At 37.3% G+C, this 17,577-nt stretch overlaps 1 protein-coding gene across 1 annotated transcript in view; it reads right to left on the bottom strand.

Moving 5' to 3' along the window:
• Positions 1–1,388: 1,388 nt before the first annotated feature.
• The window catches only part of Dhx15 (DEAH-box helicase 15), a 38,867-nt gene continuing 22,678 nt past the window's right edge, over positions 1,389–17,577 (bottom strand). The window contains exons 9-14 of the mRNA XM_083143074.1: positions 15,679–15,824; positions 14,851–15,042; positions 12,131–12,253; positions 8,382–8,572; positions 5,951–6,113; positions 1,389–3,243 (exon numbers count right to left, since the gene is read on the bottom strand). Of these exons, the coding sequence (XP_082999200.1) occupies positions 3,116–3,243; positions 5,951–6,113; positions 8,382–8,572; positions 12,131–12,253; positions 14,851–15,042; positions 15,679–15,824 (943 nt within the window). The 3' untranslated portion in view covers positions 1,389–3,115. The remainder of the gene's footprint in view (positions 3,244–5,950; positions 6,114–8,381; positions 8,573–12,130; positions 12,254–14,850; positions 15,043–15,678; positions 15,825–17,577) is intronic.

Below are 17,577 nucleotides of genomic sequence, written 5' to 3'. Positions count from 1 at the left end.
CATGTTCTGAATTTGAGAAACGGGATTGTAGGAGGGGTGAGTAAAATGGCCCGCATGCTACTATTGTATTCTATTTATAAGCCTGGTCCACAGTCAGTTGTCAGTCTAGCTTAAGGTAAGTTTGACAAAGCCTGACGCAAAACATGCAGATACACTATGCATGCTTTCTCTGTCTTTTCTTCAGTCGTACCATGGTGTATGGATAAGGATAATTCAGGGAGTGCGGCGAGATTGACAAAAAAGAAATTTGCACATGGCTCACAATGGTCGAGTTACTTAAGATGGGTAAATTTTCACATGTCAATTTGTTACGGCAGTAACATAAGGATTGGCATATTATTTCGAGCAGTCATCACACCTCATTCAATTCGTGCAAGACATCGAACTTACCATCCACATGTAATGTTTTGTTTGACTCATCTGCTATTGTCATGGAAGACAAAACATCATGTGGACCAGGCTTTTTGGTCTTTACTGTTGGAACTGATTTAAATATCCATGAATGTAAAACCACAAAATTGGGATAGTACTGTGACCAAGACAGCTTCATAGAAATCAAGACAATGACAAGACCTGACCATCAGAGATTTGTTCTTTATCAAGAGTTTCGTATGGTATTCAATTCGATTTTTGTGGATGGGATGGGTGATATGAAGAAATTGATCGAGCACCCAGGCCTGGATTCGAACTAAGGACCTCCAACATCATAGCATGCTGTTCTCCAGTCAGTCATTAGTGACGATTGTGAACATGTTGTCCATGGTTGCATATGTATTGACAAAATTAGGTTTTTCAAGGAGTTGTAGCATCAAAACAGAAAAATGTAATTATGAAAAATTGTTTGCCTTATTCTATACTGTATACAGGGTGATCCAAAATGTATGTCCCATCTTTTGTTTCACTGTGGTGGTCAAGGTAATTACATTGGAAGACTTGTTTCACTGTTGAAATTTACTACAGTGGAACCCCGATTTTACATTTCCCCACATTACAATTCAATCTTGATAAAATTTTCCTCGATTTTACATTTTCCCAAATTTCAAGTTTTTCCAGCAATCAGGCCGTCATTGACTAATCAGGTTGGAATTGCAGCTCAGGTGTAATATGGGGACGTGCTGGAGAATTTCGTCCATCCCATCATATCAACCTGGGATTATACTGATGATTTGAACTTCATGCAGGATGGTGCACCAACACATTTTGTACTGCTGAAACAGACAGCTTACCAAGGGTTTTTCCTGGACAAGTGAGCAGGCCTCGTGGGAATGTTGAGTGGCTGACGAAAAGCCTAAACACCATTGGATTTATATCTCTTGGGGTAGATTAAGCCTTTTGATTAATGTGTTTCAAAACCTATAACACTACAGGGATCATAAATAAAAGTCAACTGAGGTTTATATTAGTGGAATGATTTCTTTTTATGTACTTCTGTGCTCTACAATAATGTAGCACACACAATTCCTTTTACCAATGGTTTTAAAGATTGCTACCAAAAAGTATCAGAGATCTTTTACAGATTTGTCCTCCTGAACATAAGCTCAATTAGTAAGGAGCAAACTTAAATTATGTCCAACTCAATCAGCATAATAATGATATAAGCCACAACAAAAATGCATTCCTTAACTTCCTTCAAATCTACATTGACCATATTCTATATGGAGATTTTAACCAAACTGTAATAACATACATATATACAAACGACTACAGACAATACAGCACAATAGTTTCAGAGAGTTATGAGAAGTGATATGTGACTATGAAATAAAACTTCTCTACTTACAAATATCTTTCAGTGACAATAGTTTTATGATAATTAGAATCTTGAAGTTGCACCTCGACACTTAAGACAATTTGAAACTTTATGTGTACGCGTACAAGTATGTAAACCAAACTATGGAGTACAAAAATTCTGCATTCACCACCAACCAAGAATTATTGGTCAACCTTTATGCACAAATTATATAACAAAAACTGTTTCAGACCAAGAAATAACTTAACGCTTATTTATTCAAGAATAGAATGAAACAACACTTCCAATTCAATTAATAATAAATATACAAAGCCAGATTCTTCTTGACAGAGAATTCACATGAGTGATCACATCTATTGCACGTATTTGCGCAAATCTCAAAATTAAATTCTCTAATTTTCAGCTACAAATACTGCCTCCAATGGCAAAGCAGTGTATGTACCTTGGCAATTATACTGAATATATTTTCCAACTGTGTCCACCTTTTCAAGTAAACTTAAATAATAAAAACATTCATGTAAACATACGACAAAAAAATTAACTAAACCCCCCTTCCCCTCTCCACATATTCTTGTTCTATGATTGAAAAACAAAACTTTACCTACTTTTTCTCATGGAAGGAAAATAAAAATTAAATAACCAAATAGACAATTACAATAAACCAAATCACGATTTGTCTATTGCACTGGTAAACTCTAACAGTTCTATTAATTTCATCATTACTGTTTATAAGTGTTAAAACATGCTACGTAGATAAAACAGAAATGCACTTATCATAAATTGGATAATACAATAAAGATTTTGATGACAAACACGCACAAATATTGTTCTGAATAATGACTACAATGGTCACTAATACATTAGAAATAACCACAATGAAAAGATTTAATGAAAGAATAACAATGACGGTTGGCAAGATGTTCACAGAGAATTGCACATCAAAGAACAAGCATAAATCACCCATCCTTTGCACTGTGGGGGGCAAAAATATAGATCGAACTGCATACTGGATAGCTCAATAGAACTTATTGCATATAGATTTTTATGCTGGAGAGAAAAACCTGGCTTACACAGAAAACTACCTTTCAGACTAAAGTCCAGGGTGTACAATTACGATTTAAACTGATGGATCACATTTCGACGAGAAAGTTTGTACTCAAAAATGCTCTTTGGTGACTTCTCATTCGTGGAAATTTACAAATAAAAAAATCGGAATTGGAACTACATTATGCATCTGCCGAGAAATCCAATTAACTCCTTTGCATCCCAATGATACCTGCATTCTGCGAGCGGAGCAATTGAATAGAACAGCGAGAAGAAAACTTGTACATAAAATCGTGATTCTCCACTACGTCTCCCAGCGCATCAGAAACCTTCCTTGTACTGGCGGGTCTCCATTTTGGCTTGGAGCAGCTCCAGCTGTCTTCTTGCTTCGCACTGTGGGAAGTTGGCCATGTCGTAGTATTGAGGTGCAATCTTCAGTAACCACTCGGCTGGAACATGAAAAGGGAACAGTCAAATAGAGCAGAGAAAATATTATGGTATAAGGTTTGCCCAAGTGAAAGTGGCATTAGCATCGTTGTTTAAGGGCAGAAGGATCAGTTTGTGTCCAGGCAGACAGGAGGACCCTAAACTATTCCTCCCCCACCAACCTTTCCCCATGGTGCGCAGAGGAAGGAGAAGTCTGTGCACTGGGTGGTCACAGAAGAGGAGAAATCTTAGCATTACACTTATTGGAGTATTATTTTACTTGCTCTCTTGAGAATACCAGACTTCTGATGGCGTAAAAAAACATGAATGAATAGAGAACACATTGAAGGTTTGAATTGTCATCTAAAAAGTCGAAACTCCAATTTCATTAGCCACTGCTGCATTATTTTTCTCCATAAGGAATGCATGGGAATCTGAAAATTCTTATCTATCAAATTTTTCGAACATTGTGTCCAGCTTAATAGAGAACACTTGAAAAACATGGGGAGGAAGTCATACTCCTTTTCATAGGCATGTTTTATTTTAGTAGCAGTGACCATTCTGACAATACTGAAATAAAAGCACACCCGGTGCAAATCTGTCACTCTTTGCCTAAAATGCACAGTGTGTCAGTGTGCTGAAGCAAGTTCACTACTTATGGTCATGGCATGAATTTGTCCAAACATCCCAGAGGGCAATTATTCTAATTTTGATGGCAGAAGGTGTTAGTGAGTGAAACTGAAATTTGTTGCATGAAGGATAGATATAGGAATAAGTGCCTGTTACAGTGTAGTGTTCAAAGTGGCAAGAGTTTGTCGAAATTTGCAGTGGTGCTTGATGGGAGATCCTTTCCAATGTCCCCTACATTCCCCACCTGTGCCCTTTGACCACCACATTTTCAGGCTGCTTGAAAAGCTCTAAAGTGCTGCCTGTTCACTAACGATGCTGAGGTCCAGGATGCTATTGAAGACTGGTTCTGCAGCCGTTGAAGACTGATTCTGCAGCCGTTGAAGACTGATTCTGCAGCCGTTGAAGACTGGTTCTGCAGCCGTTGAAGACTGGTTCTGCAGCCGTTGAAGACTGGTCCTGCAGCCTATCATGGCCATTGAAGACTGGTTCCGCAGCCTATCATGGCCATTGAAGACTGGTTCCGCAGCCTATCACGAACATTCTTCACTCAGGGTATCCAGAATTTAATGGTGCTGGAACACTTACTTGCACTTACAATGCAACTATGTGTAGCAGATATGTAGCCTGTGTATGTTCACATATTCCAACAAATAAATCATGCCAGAAAAAAAAAAAGTCTCCGTTTCATTTGGGCAACCCTTAAAGTTAACACATACATATTCAGAGAATTGTGGTGTTTCAGATGGCTATATGATGTCAACTGGCAACCATGACCACATGCAGGCATGCATGAGTAGAAAATCTCCCATGATGCAAGTCTCTCAATCACATTGGCATGTCAAGACATGGATCATGACAGTGAAGGTATTCATCTGAACATGTTCCATTCAGGAGATGAAATGACTACTGCACAGTGAAGTATCACAATGCCAGAGAATACTTTCATTTCTGCACGCTATTAGCCATTGTCTGAGCCACCTCATTATTGTGTACCACTCTTGCAAGGGTTGTTGGCGATCCTGACTGGACCATCACAGCATCTGCTGCATCTTCTGAATGGACCGTATTCGGATCAAAACCTCCATTGCCATGATTCATGGATGAACCAGCCAATGTTTTGTGGCAGGCGCAGAACATGATTGACAACTGACATTGGTAGATACAATATGCATCACCCTGTATTTAAATTCTGCATTTTAGTGGTGCAGAAATAGATTTTCTGCTTTGGTATATAAACTTCAGAAAAATACCAACTTCATTTTCCACAAAATGAGTGCATTCCTGCATAAATTAACTGCATTTGATGCAATAAAAGCACGAGTGAAGGAACAATTTGTTGAAATCAACCAACAAGAAAAAAATAATTGACAACTTCACAGAGGAAATCAATTATTTTCCTAATTAGGACTGAGAAAACACCTGGTGATGTATTAGTTGGTATTCAGTTGTCAATACTTTTGTGCTTTAGTTTTTCATGGAGTCCCCAAAAATGCAGTGCAACTTTCTTAGTCTTAACTATCCTGGAAATTATGTAAAATTTTAACTTTTTATTGTTTATCAGTTTTGTGTGAAAACTTTGATTTTATGATTACATAACATGTATTTGAATATTTGAATATTCCGATGTAATTCTTCAATATTTTAAAAAAAAACTTTTGATGCATATAATTGGAGTGCAATGGGTTACACACCAATATTTATCAATATTTTGAACAACTTTTAGTTACAATTGGTATTGGGAATGTGTATGATAATTTGATTGATTGATTTGGTGTTTTAAGTCCACTTTATGCACAGTAAGGCTAATCGAGACTGGACCTACTGGGATCCGAACCACTATGTGCCTCCACTGAGTATCGAACCCAGGACCCCTTGATTACAAGACGAGGACACTACCGCTGTGCCATCGGGGAGGCCTGAGTACGATAATCTGCATTAGTATGGGGATCAGTTCAAAGTGATATTGACACAATCCACTTGTCATGTAATGACATACCACTATTATTAACTGTACATTACTACCAAAAACACTGAAACAATAAAACAAACATTTTTCCCTATCTTATTGCTTAAAAGTTGAGAAATGTTGTTATTACTTACGTTTTATATCTGTGACTGTTCTGATGTAGTTTTTGGTTGTCAAAACAAATTCATTGTAAATGACCCACTCCGGTTTGTGATCCAAACATGTGGAGGGATGCAACTGAACTACCTGGTTGTCTTTGATTGTCAGATAATGTCCTGTTCTTTCTAGATGCGCAACCTGAAAATACAAAACATATAATGCAACCCATCTTCAAGCATCACAACATGTTATTCAAAATACCAAATTTCCATTGAAATATTACTAAACATATTTTATTTTCAGTGACATTATTTTCTTCAGTCACTCTGACATATTGTTTGAAAAATTCTAAATATTTATGCAGTGGAACCTTGTTTTGTTAAATGTGTTCAGTTTTTCATACAAGTTAGTCATGGAATTCATGAAAATTTAACATTGTCAAAAATTCTCAGAAAAACCTATACTTTTTACGATAAATACTTGCAGATAAATTTTATTTCTACAGCCCTTAGCCAACCTGTATTTTACTGGACAAAAATACATGTGGGTTGTCTGTTATAAATATTAGTCGCTAAATTATTAAGTCTAGTGTGTGGTTGACTCTGTGACATTACATGAAAACCACTGCACGTTGCTCGTTTCACTTGGCTGGCACCTATTAATAGACATATGCATATTTCATTCCTGAAGGCATATGCATATTTCGTTTCTGAAGGAAGTGCGAAATAACATGCTGTACTGTTAATTTTTTTGAAAAGTGTGAGGTACTTTTGTCTACCATGTTTATCAAGAAATGAACTGCAAAATGCGAAATAAACTTTGTTTGAATTGCTATAAGCCAACTTTATGCACAGACAAGATATTCGGGACTGGACCAGAAGCAAAAATGGTCCTTTACACAAGAATAAACTTAGCACACTGATAAATACATATTTGTGCTATTAGAAAGGAAATGCTTATTTTGTATAATAAGTATGTTTTTTAAATTAAAATTTCGGATTATAGTTGCCATTTTACATACAACGGAACCTCGATTTTATGTTTTTCAGGGGACCCAGGTTGGAAAAACTTAACCCATCCGCTTACCATTTAAATGCCAATTTTTTTGCCATGAAATACCATTTAAATTTGGCTATCTCCCGTGAAGGTTGCACAGCAAGACAAGATGTCAAATATTGTTTAAACTATCCAAGCAATTTACGTGAAAATTTTATATATTGAAGTGGAAGTATAGTAATAAGTACGCACATATGCAGTTTACTTGAAAGATAATTAGAAACTCACCTAATAAATTTGATCACACACATCGTTGCATTCCATTTCCATTCCTCAACCTTTTATATTTTTCCTGCCACAGCCACCTCTTCCTCACTTTCACTACATTCTTCAATTTCACTAACATAAAATGAACCCCCTTGTTCATCTCCCCTTCCAAAATCCATATTTTCCTTTTCATCGCTATCGAAAAGCAACTTTTCAATCGCAGAATCATCTACAACATTCTTATGCAACATGTTTGCAAGACGTAACAAATGAAGGTTTGTTTACATGAGAAATTACTGAACAAAACATGCTTGAAATGGTATGAAAAACTTAGCAGCACAAACATACACGTCATAGATTTGAAAGATCATACAACCTCTGCCATCTATTGAATGAAAAGGGAACTACATGATGAAAATCGGGAACCCGTCGATTCGACGACTAGGTATGGGAAGCGAACGTCCAGTCAAGCCGTCGATTCGACGACTAGGTAAGCGAATGGGTTAAAATGCAGGAAAATGTAAAATCAAGATTCCATTGTACTGCTTTGGATAATGAAATGTGTCTAGATTTTGAACCAAAATTTTGATCTTTTGTACACTATATGTATACCTATGAAATGGAAGAAGGTAATATACAGCACATACTATTTATTTTTAAGGAGCATATTGGGGACTAGAAGGAATCTGACACACAGTTGGGGTGGTGAAGCTTCAAGACATAGATCAGGCACAGATGAGGTGGTTTGAACACATGCAGAGGATGGGTGCAGAAAGACTGCCAGTAAGAGCTTACAATGCACAAGGTGGGAGTAAAACCAAAGGAGAGACCAAGATGTCGGTGGCAGATAGTGGAGAGTGTAAGGAGAAGAGGACAAGATTGGAACACCGTGGAAAGAGGAGTGGTGGAAGACCAGAAGAAAATGGAGAGGCTCGACTTCTATGCCGATCCAGCCAGAGGCAGGAAACTGTGAAGGATCATGTGGCCTTACCTATTTAGTTCAAAAGCCCACTTCTTTCGTTGTCTTTAGTTGTCTCCGATGCAGGTAGTATTGCATCAATTGTGGGAGCGTCAATCATTGCAATAACTGTTTAACCCTGTCGAGTATGCCACTTTCTCTGACTAGGGAGTGTACACACAAACTGTATATGCACACTATAAATAAAATAAATAACACAGAAGCACACAGTAAAAGTGAAATACCTGCATAAAAAATCCTGCAACTAAAGCTTTCCTGATGTTGATGTAGTAGTCCTTGGATGTAAAATCTGTTGAAGTTCGCTTCAGATTGAACCGGTCCATAATCCTCGAGAGCTGCTGACGAACATTATCCCCAGACTTCAGGGAACGGTAATTGACGAAGTTGTCGTAACACCACTGTGGATCCTCCATGTCTATATAACAATAATAATACAGTTAACATACCGTAATTACTATGACAAGGTAGCCTATTTGCAATAATTAGTTATGAATAACAGAAACTGCAGCTGATTTAACTTAAGAGAATGTTGGTAGGTGGAAAAATGGCTACATTGACACTAACCAACTATGCCACAAAACTGATTTCTGGCTTAGACAGCATCATGGGTGGGTAGGAGTAAGCCACCAAAAAAAGAGATCCTATACAATGACAACATCTTCACTTTGCCAGATATGAATTGTTTACTATTTTATAGGGATGGGACCGATTAATCGGTACTCTATCGGTATCGGCCGATATAGGCATATTGGTAAAATTACCAATTATTTTATTATATTACCGATTCGATATATCAATTATTATCTGATAATTTAGTGCAAAATTCTGCCATTTTGTTGTAATTTTTATGGATAATATCCATGCCCTACTTTCTAAAAAAGTAAATGTCTAAATATGCAATTTCTTTTGCACTGCAGTCACCTTGAAACACACGTTTATTAAAGAGGTCAGTGAACCTTTCAGATTCCTCAAGGACCATTTCTAATTTTATATTGGATCGGTAGAATATCGGTTATCGGTATCGGTAAATTTTATATCTGTACTTTATCAGTATCAGCCAAAATTTCATATCGGCACATTCCTACTATTTTACATTTACATCGACATTTTGTACAAAAATATTTTTATTCTCATTAGAAAAATCCAAATGAAATTCACAATAAAAATAATTAATGCATGGTTGTAACGGGTTTTGTCATTAAAAAAAAAAAATTTCACAGTAGCTTTAACAAAAACAGGAAATTAATTATATCTTTATATTCATCAAAATAATAACAAAATGGCAGAATGTTTCCGTATCTTAAAGGCCATTTATAGAAATATTGGGCTAATTTTACTGATACACCAGCTTTTGATTTGCATTATTTTACATCACTTTTTGTCACTTTTGGCTAATTTGCGAAGATGGGGATGAGTGATGATGTGATGAAATTGATGAATGGACACTCGCAAGCATCTATGCTCAGGCCGGGATTCGAACCTGGGACCCTGGCATCATAGTGCATAGTGCTAACCACTCCGACATGGTGGCTGGCACTACCTTATACCAGCTGACTGATAAAAGAGTACTGAAACCTAATAAATATAAAACCAATATCGATAATGTGTGCCAATCTGCTACATGGCAACATTTCATGAAGACATCAAATTATATCATTGGATATTGGTATTAAAAATAACTTCTGCATTGGAAAGTTTATTGTACAAACAAGCTATGTGAATTATTTCTTTATATTCATAACAAAGTTTCACTTCCTAAAATAAATTTTATACATACGTAATTGGACTGTCAATATCAATTCAAGCAATCTCAAAGACAAACACATCCTCATGCAAATTCCAGTACTAGAACTTTGCTGATTTCAAATTGCTCTGGATAGCTATACATTGCAAATATTCCATAACAAGCCAACAGAGCTTTTTTAACCCTTGACTACTATTGGCACTGATAATCACACAATTACTATGGAGGAGTCTGTCAGACCACTGTCAGACTGCTGTTTTTATTTTTAACTGTGGAGTAGCTGTTTTGCTATTTTCAATTTCTGATGCGTTTCACGTGACTTGACATTGTTACATGATATTGTAAAGCAGTTTTCAATTATTACTGTTCAAAGAAATGTAACACTTTATGAAAAGAGGAAGGAAATCAGTCAAAAACTGCAACACTATTTTGTGTTTTTGAAATTCCAAATTCTTAAAATTTCTACATTTTTATGTTGTCAGAAGAAAGGTAGTTCAAAGTAATATGTAATTGTTGAGTTAATTTGGTGTTTTAAGTCCACTTTATGTACTGCAAGGCTAATCGGGACTGGACCTACAATTTAGAGTGGGATCCGAACCACTGCCTCCAAAAGTAATATGTATTATCTTCCTGAAATTGAAAATGAGTTATGAGCCATTTGAAACACACAAAGTAACAAAAAAAAGCATGTAACTACTATGGTATGTCTGTCAAAGCGCTCACCGAAAATATAATTCAACAAGATTTGAAAAAACAAAGGCAATACATCTTGACCTTGACACCATGCAGCCAACACTGAAAGGTATGGAGAAGGGATCACTTGTGGTTGGAGGGGTGCGAGAAATAAAGTAAAAGATTAATTCAGCACGGTCTTAGAAAGACGGTCCATAGTAGTTAAGGGTTAAATAAAATTCATAGATCTGAATATTAAAACTGGAGTTATTTAGTATGAAATAAAGAATTTTGTCGCACAATCTTAGTGGAGAGTGAATAAAAATTCTGCCAGATAGATATGGTATTGCAATGAAATAAATATGATATTGATGTCACTACTGATTCGAAGTTGTATAGGTTCAGCCCTATAGCCTGACAAGTCAAGTCCCGATATGCGCAGATCGATGCGGAGCACTTCCAATTACGTCATCCTCCCCACCACTCTTCTACGTACTTGTCTGGTCTCGAGACTAAGGGTGGTGACAACTCAGCAAAATTAAGCTAAAACAAATATGACAAACTATTTTTACTGTGTAGATTGTCGGTGCCGGCTCATATCAGTTTATCAGTGGTTCATTTGATGTAATCCGGTCTTTGAAAATGCGTGCGGTGCGCGGATCATAAACTGTAGTATTACGCACGCGCGTTAATGTTTATAACAAAGAGAAACTACTGGATGAATGACTTCATTTTCTGAATGCGACATCGAGCAGTGGCCTGGTTTTTTTTAAAAGGCGAGTGGGTTTATCGTACAACAATCACTACGAGAAGGCAATCTGATAACATGTTTGCCTGTGTTCTTTTTAAAACACTGAAATGTTCTTGCTCTTTACTCTTGGCTGCATATTTTTGAAATGCAAAAATTAAATCATGCCGGGTCCAACGAAATCCACAATCTGCTCTGGAAAGCCCCTTACAGGACAGGCCAGAGAAATTGTTTACAATGTTGCAACATATTTGCGAAATCAGGAGGAGTTACATAAACTTAAGTATAATGTTGTCGAGTCCACAATCGCCGCCACGGGAGTATCTAAATGGATCGTTTCTCAAGTTTTAAAAGAATTGGATTTGATTGATATGTTTGTTGTAAGTCCACTTTATGCACAGTTTAAAGTGGGATCCGAACCACTATGTGCCTCCACCGGGAATCGAACCCGGGACCCCTTGATTACAAGGTGACGACGCTACCACTGCACCATCGGGTAGTTTCAAGTTTTAAAAGAAGGAAAAGAGTCGTTGGCGAAAGGTGAGCTCAAATTCTGTACTCCGACAGGTAGAAAACAGCCCAGCAAAAAGCGAATACAAATTTCGTTGAAAATCCTCGGACCATTCCCCTCCCTCCAGGCTGCAACACTGCAAACCAACGTCGCTGCTGAGAATGGAGTGGTGAAATGTGGTGTGAGCTGCGCAACAGCTATTTGCAGCATCTTGTTTTTAAACTTGTCAAGTTATAACTGGTATTATTGCCTTAGGTCTAATCCATAAACCCTCCCTTACTCAAAACAGGATACTTACTCTGCTTGAAGGCATGGTAGACGTTCAGCAGGGTGAGATGGTCCCCGTCTATGTGAGCAAACCGCATCTTGGCGTCGTCGGCTGCCTTCTTTGCCTCATTGGGTCGGACGAAGCACTGTGGGACTAAACAGTGAAGGAGGGGAGCCCCATACGAGGCCCGCATCCAACCAATTTAGTAGAGCCCACAAGAGGCTAGGAGTGACCTAAGAGAGCTACAACAAGTTAGAACCTTGCAGTCCTCTTTTGCAGAGATGTATGAAGAATGCTTTCGGAAGAGTCAATCTTTTTTTTCTTCCTTTTGGCAGAATTTTTTTTAAAACTCAATTCTTCATGCAGTTCACCCAATAGGGGAGTAGGGAAAAACCAGAGTACAACAAAAGGAACAAAACAACTTTATTTGTAAACAATCTATTGTTAACACTTTATACCACAAATAAGATTCTAACTTGTTGAAGCCTCACTTGACATGCTTATAAATAAAACACACCAACAGTAGATACTAGTAGCATAAAATTAAATAAGAATATGTTCAACTGCACCAATCTTTCTCCTAAAGAAACAATGAAATAAAGTTCTTGCTTCTCACGTTGACTCCATGGGTAGAACCTGGCCGTAGCAGTAAAAAGAGAGAAAGGATACAAGCAGTAATTTAAAATAACACTAACAATGTTTACACATTATTAAAACTAACACTAAAATATTAATTAACCTAACATAGATATTAATATGTTCAAAGTTATCATCACTGCGCTAATTGAAATTAAGGAGGAGGAAGGAAAACGTTACCTAAAACAATAAATAGGACAGCACAAAAGTTAATGGGAGAAATTGTAGACTTTCCTTCTCTAGGGTGAAGACTTGCAGGAAGCATAGGAATTTCAAATGGCATTTAGTACAAAAAAGGGACAGGCTTCAAAATTCTTGAGTGCACTGAGATAAACCTGGTTAGTGTATTCCCACTCTTTATTGGGTTGGAATGAGATTGACACTATTATAACTGCTGAAATATTTTGTTTGAGACTTCATGACATTGTGACCCGTAAATAAGCTGCATAAAATGCATACATATTTACATTTTTTAAGATGCAGTCTTCTGGAGTAATGTTTTGCAGAGGTAATTTCTTTAAAAACAAAATTAATCAAAATAGGGAAGTGATTAATACAGATTGTTATTCAGCAAGTTGTTTTTTATTAAAATTAAGAATGGACTGATATGAAATTTTGCTAATACTGATAAAATACGAATATAAAATGAAGATGAAATATGAAGAAGCAATAAGGACATTAAACCAAATTTGTAGGAGAAAGTTATAGTTTCATAAACAACAACAAATACAGACTATTTCACATAACTCGTTATGTTGAAACAAGGAACGGTTAGGAAAAGAGGACAAACTTCTGCAAAATGAAAGAAAGAAAAGAAAGAAATGTGTAGTGGCTAAGTGGGGAACTAACAAAAAGGAAAATATTTTAAATTTACCTCATTTTTACACCTAAGAGTATCACAGAATTAGAAAATTCTTTAGATACAGTCTGTACATAGTGAAAAAACAAATTTTGCACCAATCTATAAACGCAATAGCGATAACATGAACAGATTAAATTACAGTAAATATTTAGTTGCAATTTTTAACATTTCCTATTTTGCTAACACAAATAAAAGTAACAAAAATATCATCTGCAGCTCATCGATTCAACGGAACTTTCCTGATAAGAGCGCAGACAGGTGTAAGAAGAAAATTAGTAAAGGACTGTACAGTACACACTGGTTGCCATATATTATATATATATCTGACATATCCAAGAATTACACATTATACAGTATCTTAAAGTTCATGATTACTTTTGTTTGTTGTAGTACACTTTATGTACATTTATGCTAATTGGGACTGGATCTACAATTCAAAGTGAAATCCGAAACACTGTGTGCCTCCACCGAGGATTGAACCAGGAACCCCTCAATTACAAGGCATGCATAAAAATAAAGTCTGCATTTTCTCAATGACAGACTTCTCTTTTCTATATAATATGTTATTTAATTTGAAGGTGGTAATTAATGCACTAACTTCCATTTTATATTCATAAATCTTACACTGTACTCATAGAAACTTTTCTTGTTTTCATTTCTCATAGAAACATTTTATGCAATATTCGTAACAGAAACCAAAACACCATACTTTGGAGCAACACAATCTACTTGCACTTCTGAATTTTTAGAATTCAGATGATTTGGTATGCATTATTTGTTGATAAAAAACTCTGCATAATATTACTGTACCAGCAGGCAAGGGAGAATTTGTTTTATATATCCACAGAGGCTAATCATAATGCGGGCTGTGTTTTAAAATGAGTTCTTTATTATTTGATAGATATTGGTTTTGTTTTTCCTATTATTATTTAGGGTCGCTTTTCTGCCACTTTTGGATAATCAATAACGATGAAATTGATGAGGTCGGCTCAATAGATTCAAGCCTGAGATTCCTCAATTACAAGGATGTTGCCTTAACCAGTACACTTTAAGGGAAGTTAAGGGAAGGCTCTTCAAGATTCAGAGAAGCATGTATGTAGAATTAATTAAAATTATGATTGATTTCTCATCAGCGAAATAAGGATGTACTTCGCAAAAATAGTGAGGGACAGCCTGCATAATATTTTATTTTCGCACGTTTCTTGCAAACATCACTCATCTTGCAATCTGTTCCAATTTTTTTTAAAGTTACCTGACAACATTGCTGTTATGGAGAGAATCTCGTTTGAGCAGTTGTAGTTGCAGCTGGCGATCAGCATCTTGGCCAGTTGAGGGTCCAACGGGAATTCTGCCATCACAGCACCGAGGTCTGTTAAGTTGCCGTCATCATCCAAGGCTTGCAGATAGTTCAGAAGTTCGAGTGCCCTCATAAGCGTTTCTGGAGCTGTGAACAAAGAGAAGCCTTAGTTTGATTGCATCAAATTGGCGAGTACGTGCTAACACAGTCATGGTTAACAACTTCAGTGAAAGGTTGATAAATCTGGTGATTTTTTCATGCCAGTTGCTGGCAAAATTGGTGATATTTTCATGCCAGTTGTTGGCAAAATTCATGACAAAGCAACAAGCTATTAAGGAAGCTTTCAGACCAAATGACAAGCGAAGAGTGATAGGCAAAAGCAACATTCGTCACTGGGAAACAAACCTTCACAAATCAATACAAGCTTTCACACTGGAATGTCATAAGTTGCACATGTAGCACATACCCCACTTCAATTTGTCCTCACCTTGACATTTGAGGAGATGTTTTGCCCCCTAAAACCATTTTTTAGCCGAAACAAAAAAACACATTTCTTCCTTTGGGCCCCTCTATACACCTGCCAAGTTTCATGGAAATCGAAGGGGGACACTTAGATGACCTCCCTTGTAAGTAACTGTCCCAACACATTGTAGCGTCCTAATCCCATTTTTCCTACTTTACTAAGTTTGCCAAATTCCATGGTTTGAACCATACGAGAAAATAGGATTTTCAAAATTGAAAGATATACATGTTCCTTAACGGAGACCTTCAACAGAACATTACCTGGTGGATCCATGAAGTCGAAATGCACCAGATCGTCGATTCCGAGCTTTTTCAGCTGTAACACTACGGAGCCTAAGTTAGACCGCAAAATTTCAGGATATGTGTTATCTTGCATTTCTTGCTTGTATGCTTTTTCAGTGTACAATCTGAAACATTAGACAAAAAACATGTGAATGCAAAACCACAAAAACATGTAATATAAGTTTATGGTAAATATAAGAAAATATAACTCATTACAAAGCAACTTGCTTATAGAAGGGGCATTCAAAAAATAATGAACAAAACACAGTAAACACACAAGGTTAATACTTAGGATCCTTCCAAGTACTCTCCTTGCATCTGAATGCATCCATTTCTGAAATACTGCTTTGACTTCTTTTGAGAGCTTGGTCAGAAGAGACATCACAGCATTGTTTAGTTCATCAGAAGCTTCTGTTTTATATCGGGGATTAGTAAATATTGCAGGGGTCAAAATCAGGTGAGGGGTCAAAATCTTTTTTAAAGATTTGTAACCACTGTTACAACTATCTTTAATCAAATAGAACAGGTCAGTTGTAATGGAATCCCAATATTTTATCCAATCCATGTAAACCTAATCCTTGCCATTGCTATTCACGAAGCTTCGTGGCCAACCATGAAGCCGATAAACTGACCTCAAGAAGGGGACAGGGGTCCCTGAAACGTTGTCAATTATTCAACATATACTCACTGAACGTAAGTAAAAACAAATATTTTATTTTATTTATTGTTTATTGAGTAAGTCGCACGTAACCTGAAAAATGAATTTGATAATCTGTGAAGGTAAGAGACCAACTGTACCAATATATACAATGAGATGGAAATATTACATGACTAAAATACACTCATTGACCCCCCCAAAAAAAAAGGCACCTATAAGGAGTGGTGGAAATTAAATGAAACTGCACCTGATGACAGGTTATGTGACTGTATTGCAATGATTACAAAATCAGATCAAACGGATAACAGCATTTGCACTACGGTCATACTGCTGACCCCAAGTCAGTAGGATGTACCACCCCCCCCTCGGGTCTTGTTACATGCACAGATTCGATTTGGAATGGAGTCGTAGAGCCTTCGTATCCTTTCCCGAGGCAAGTCGACCCACAGCCATTCTAACTGGCCAACGATATCCTGCAAATCGACACTGGGTCGGAATTGACGTCCGAGCTGATCCCTTACGTGTTGTATCGGGAACAGTTCAGGGCAACTTGCTGGCCACAGAAGTAGCTCAACATGATTCAGGCAGTCCATAGACACATGTACTGTGTGTGAACGAGCGTTGTTGTGTTGAAAGACTGTACCACGATGCTGTCTCAAGAGGAGTAACACATGAGGATGTCTGTGATGTAGTGCTGTGCCATCAGAATCCCCAGAACCACTATCAGAGGTGATCTGAAATCATACCCAATGGCTCCCCACACCATGATGACAGGGGTAATGCCGGTGTCTCTCTCCACAACATTGGCCGGATGTGTCCTCTCCCCTTGGTGCCACCATACTCGCACATGATGGTTATCTGTGGTAATGCAGAACTGAGATTCATCGCTGAACATGATGCAATGCCACTCGTCATTGTCGTCAGCAGTCCATGCCTCCCGGTTACAGCAACACTCCAAATGCAGCTGTTTGTGTTCTGGTGTTAACGGCAGCCTCCACATGGGACGGTGAACATGTAGTCTGGTGGCTGCATGATGACACAGGGTGTTGAAGATAGTCCTGTATGTGTGTCCAGATAGCAGACGCAGATGTGAGGGGTTTGCAAAATGATTGATGCACAATACTGCGATCCTCCCTTGGCGCAGCCAGTCTTGGTCAACCGGAACATTCACTATGTCTGTAGGTGCCCTCACGTATCCATTGGTGCCAACATCTGGCCAC

The sequence above is a fragment of the Lepisma saccharinum genome, chromosome 21 (assembly GCF_977018435.1).
Source record: "Lepisma saccharinum chromosome 21, izLepSacc3.1, whole genome shotgun sequence".
Taxonomy (NCBI): domain Eukaryota; kingdom Metazoa; phylum Arthropoda; class Insecta; order Zygentoma; family Lepismatidae; genus Lepisma; species Lepisma saccharinum.
Note: the sequence above shows the minus strand (reverse complement) of the source record. Positions and strands in the feature narration are given on the sequence as shown.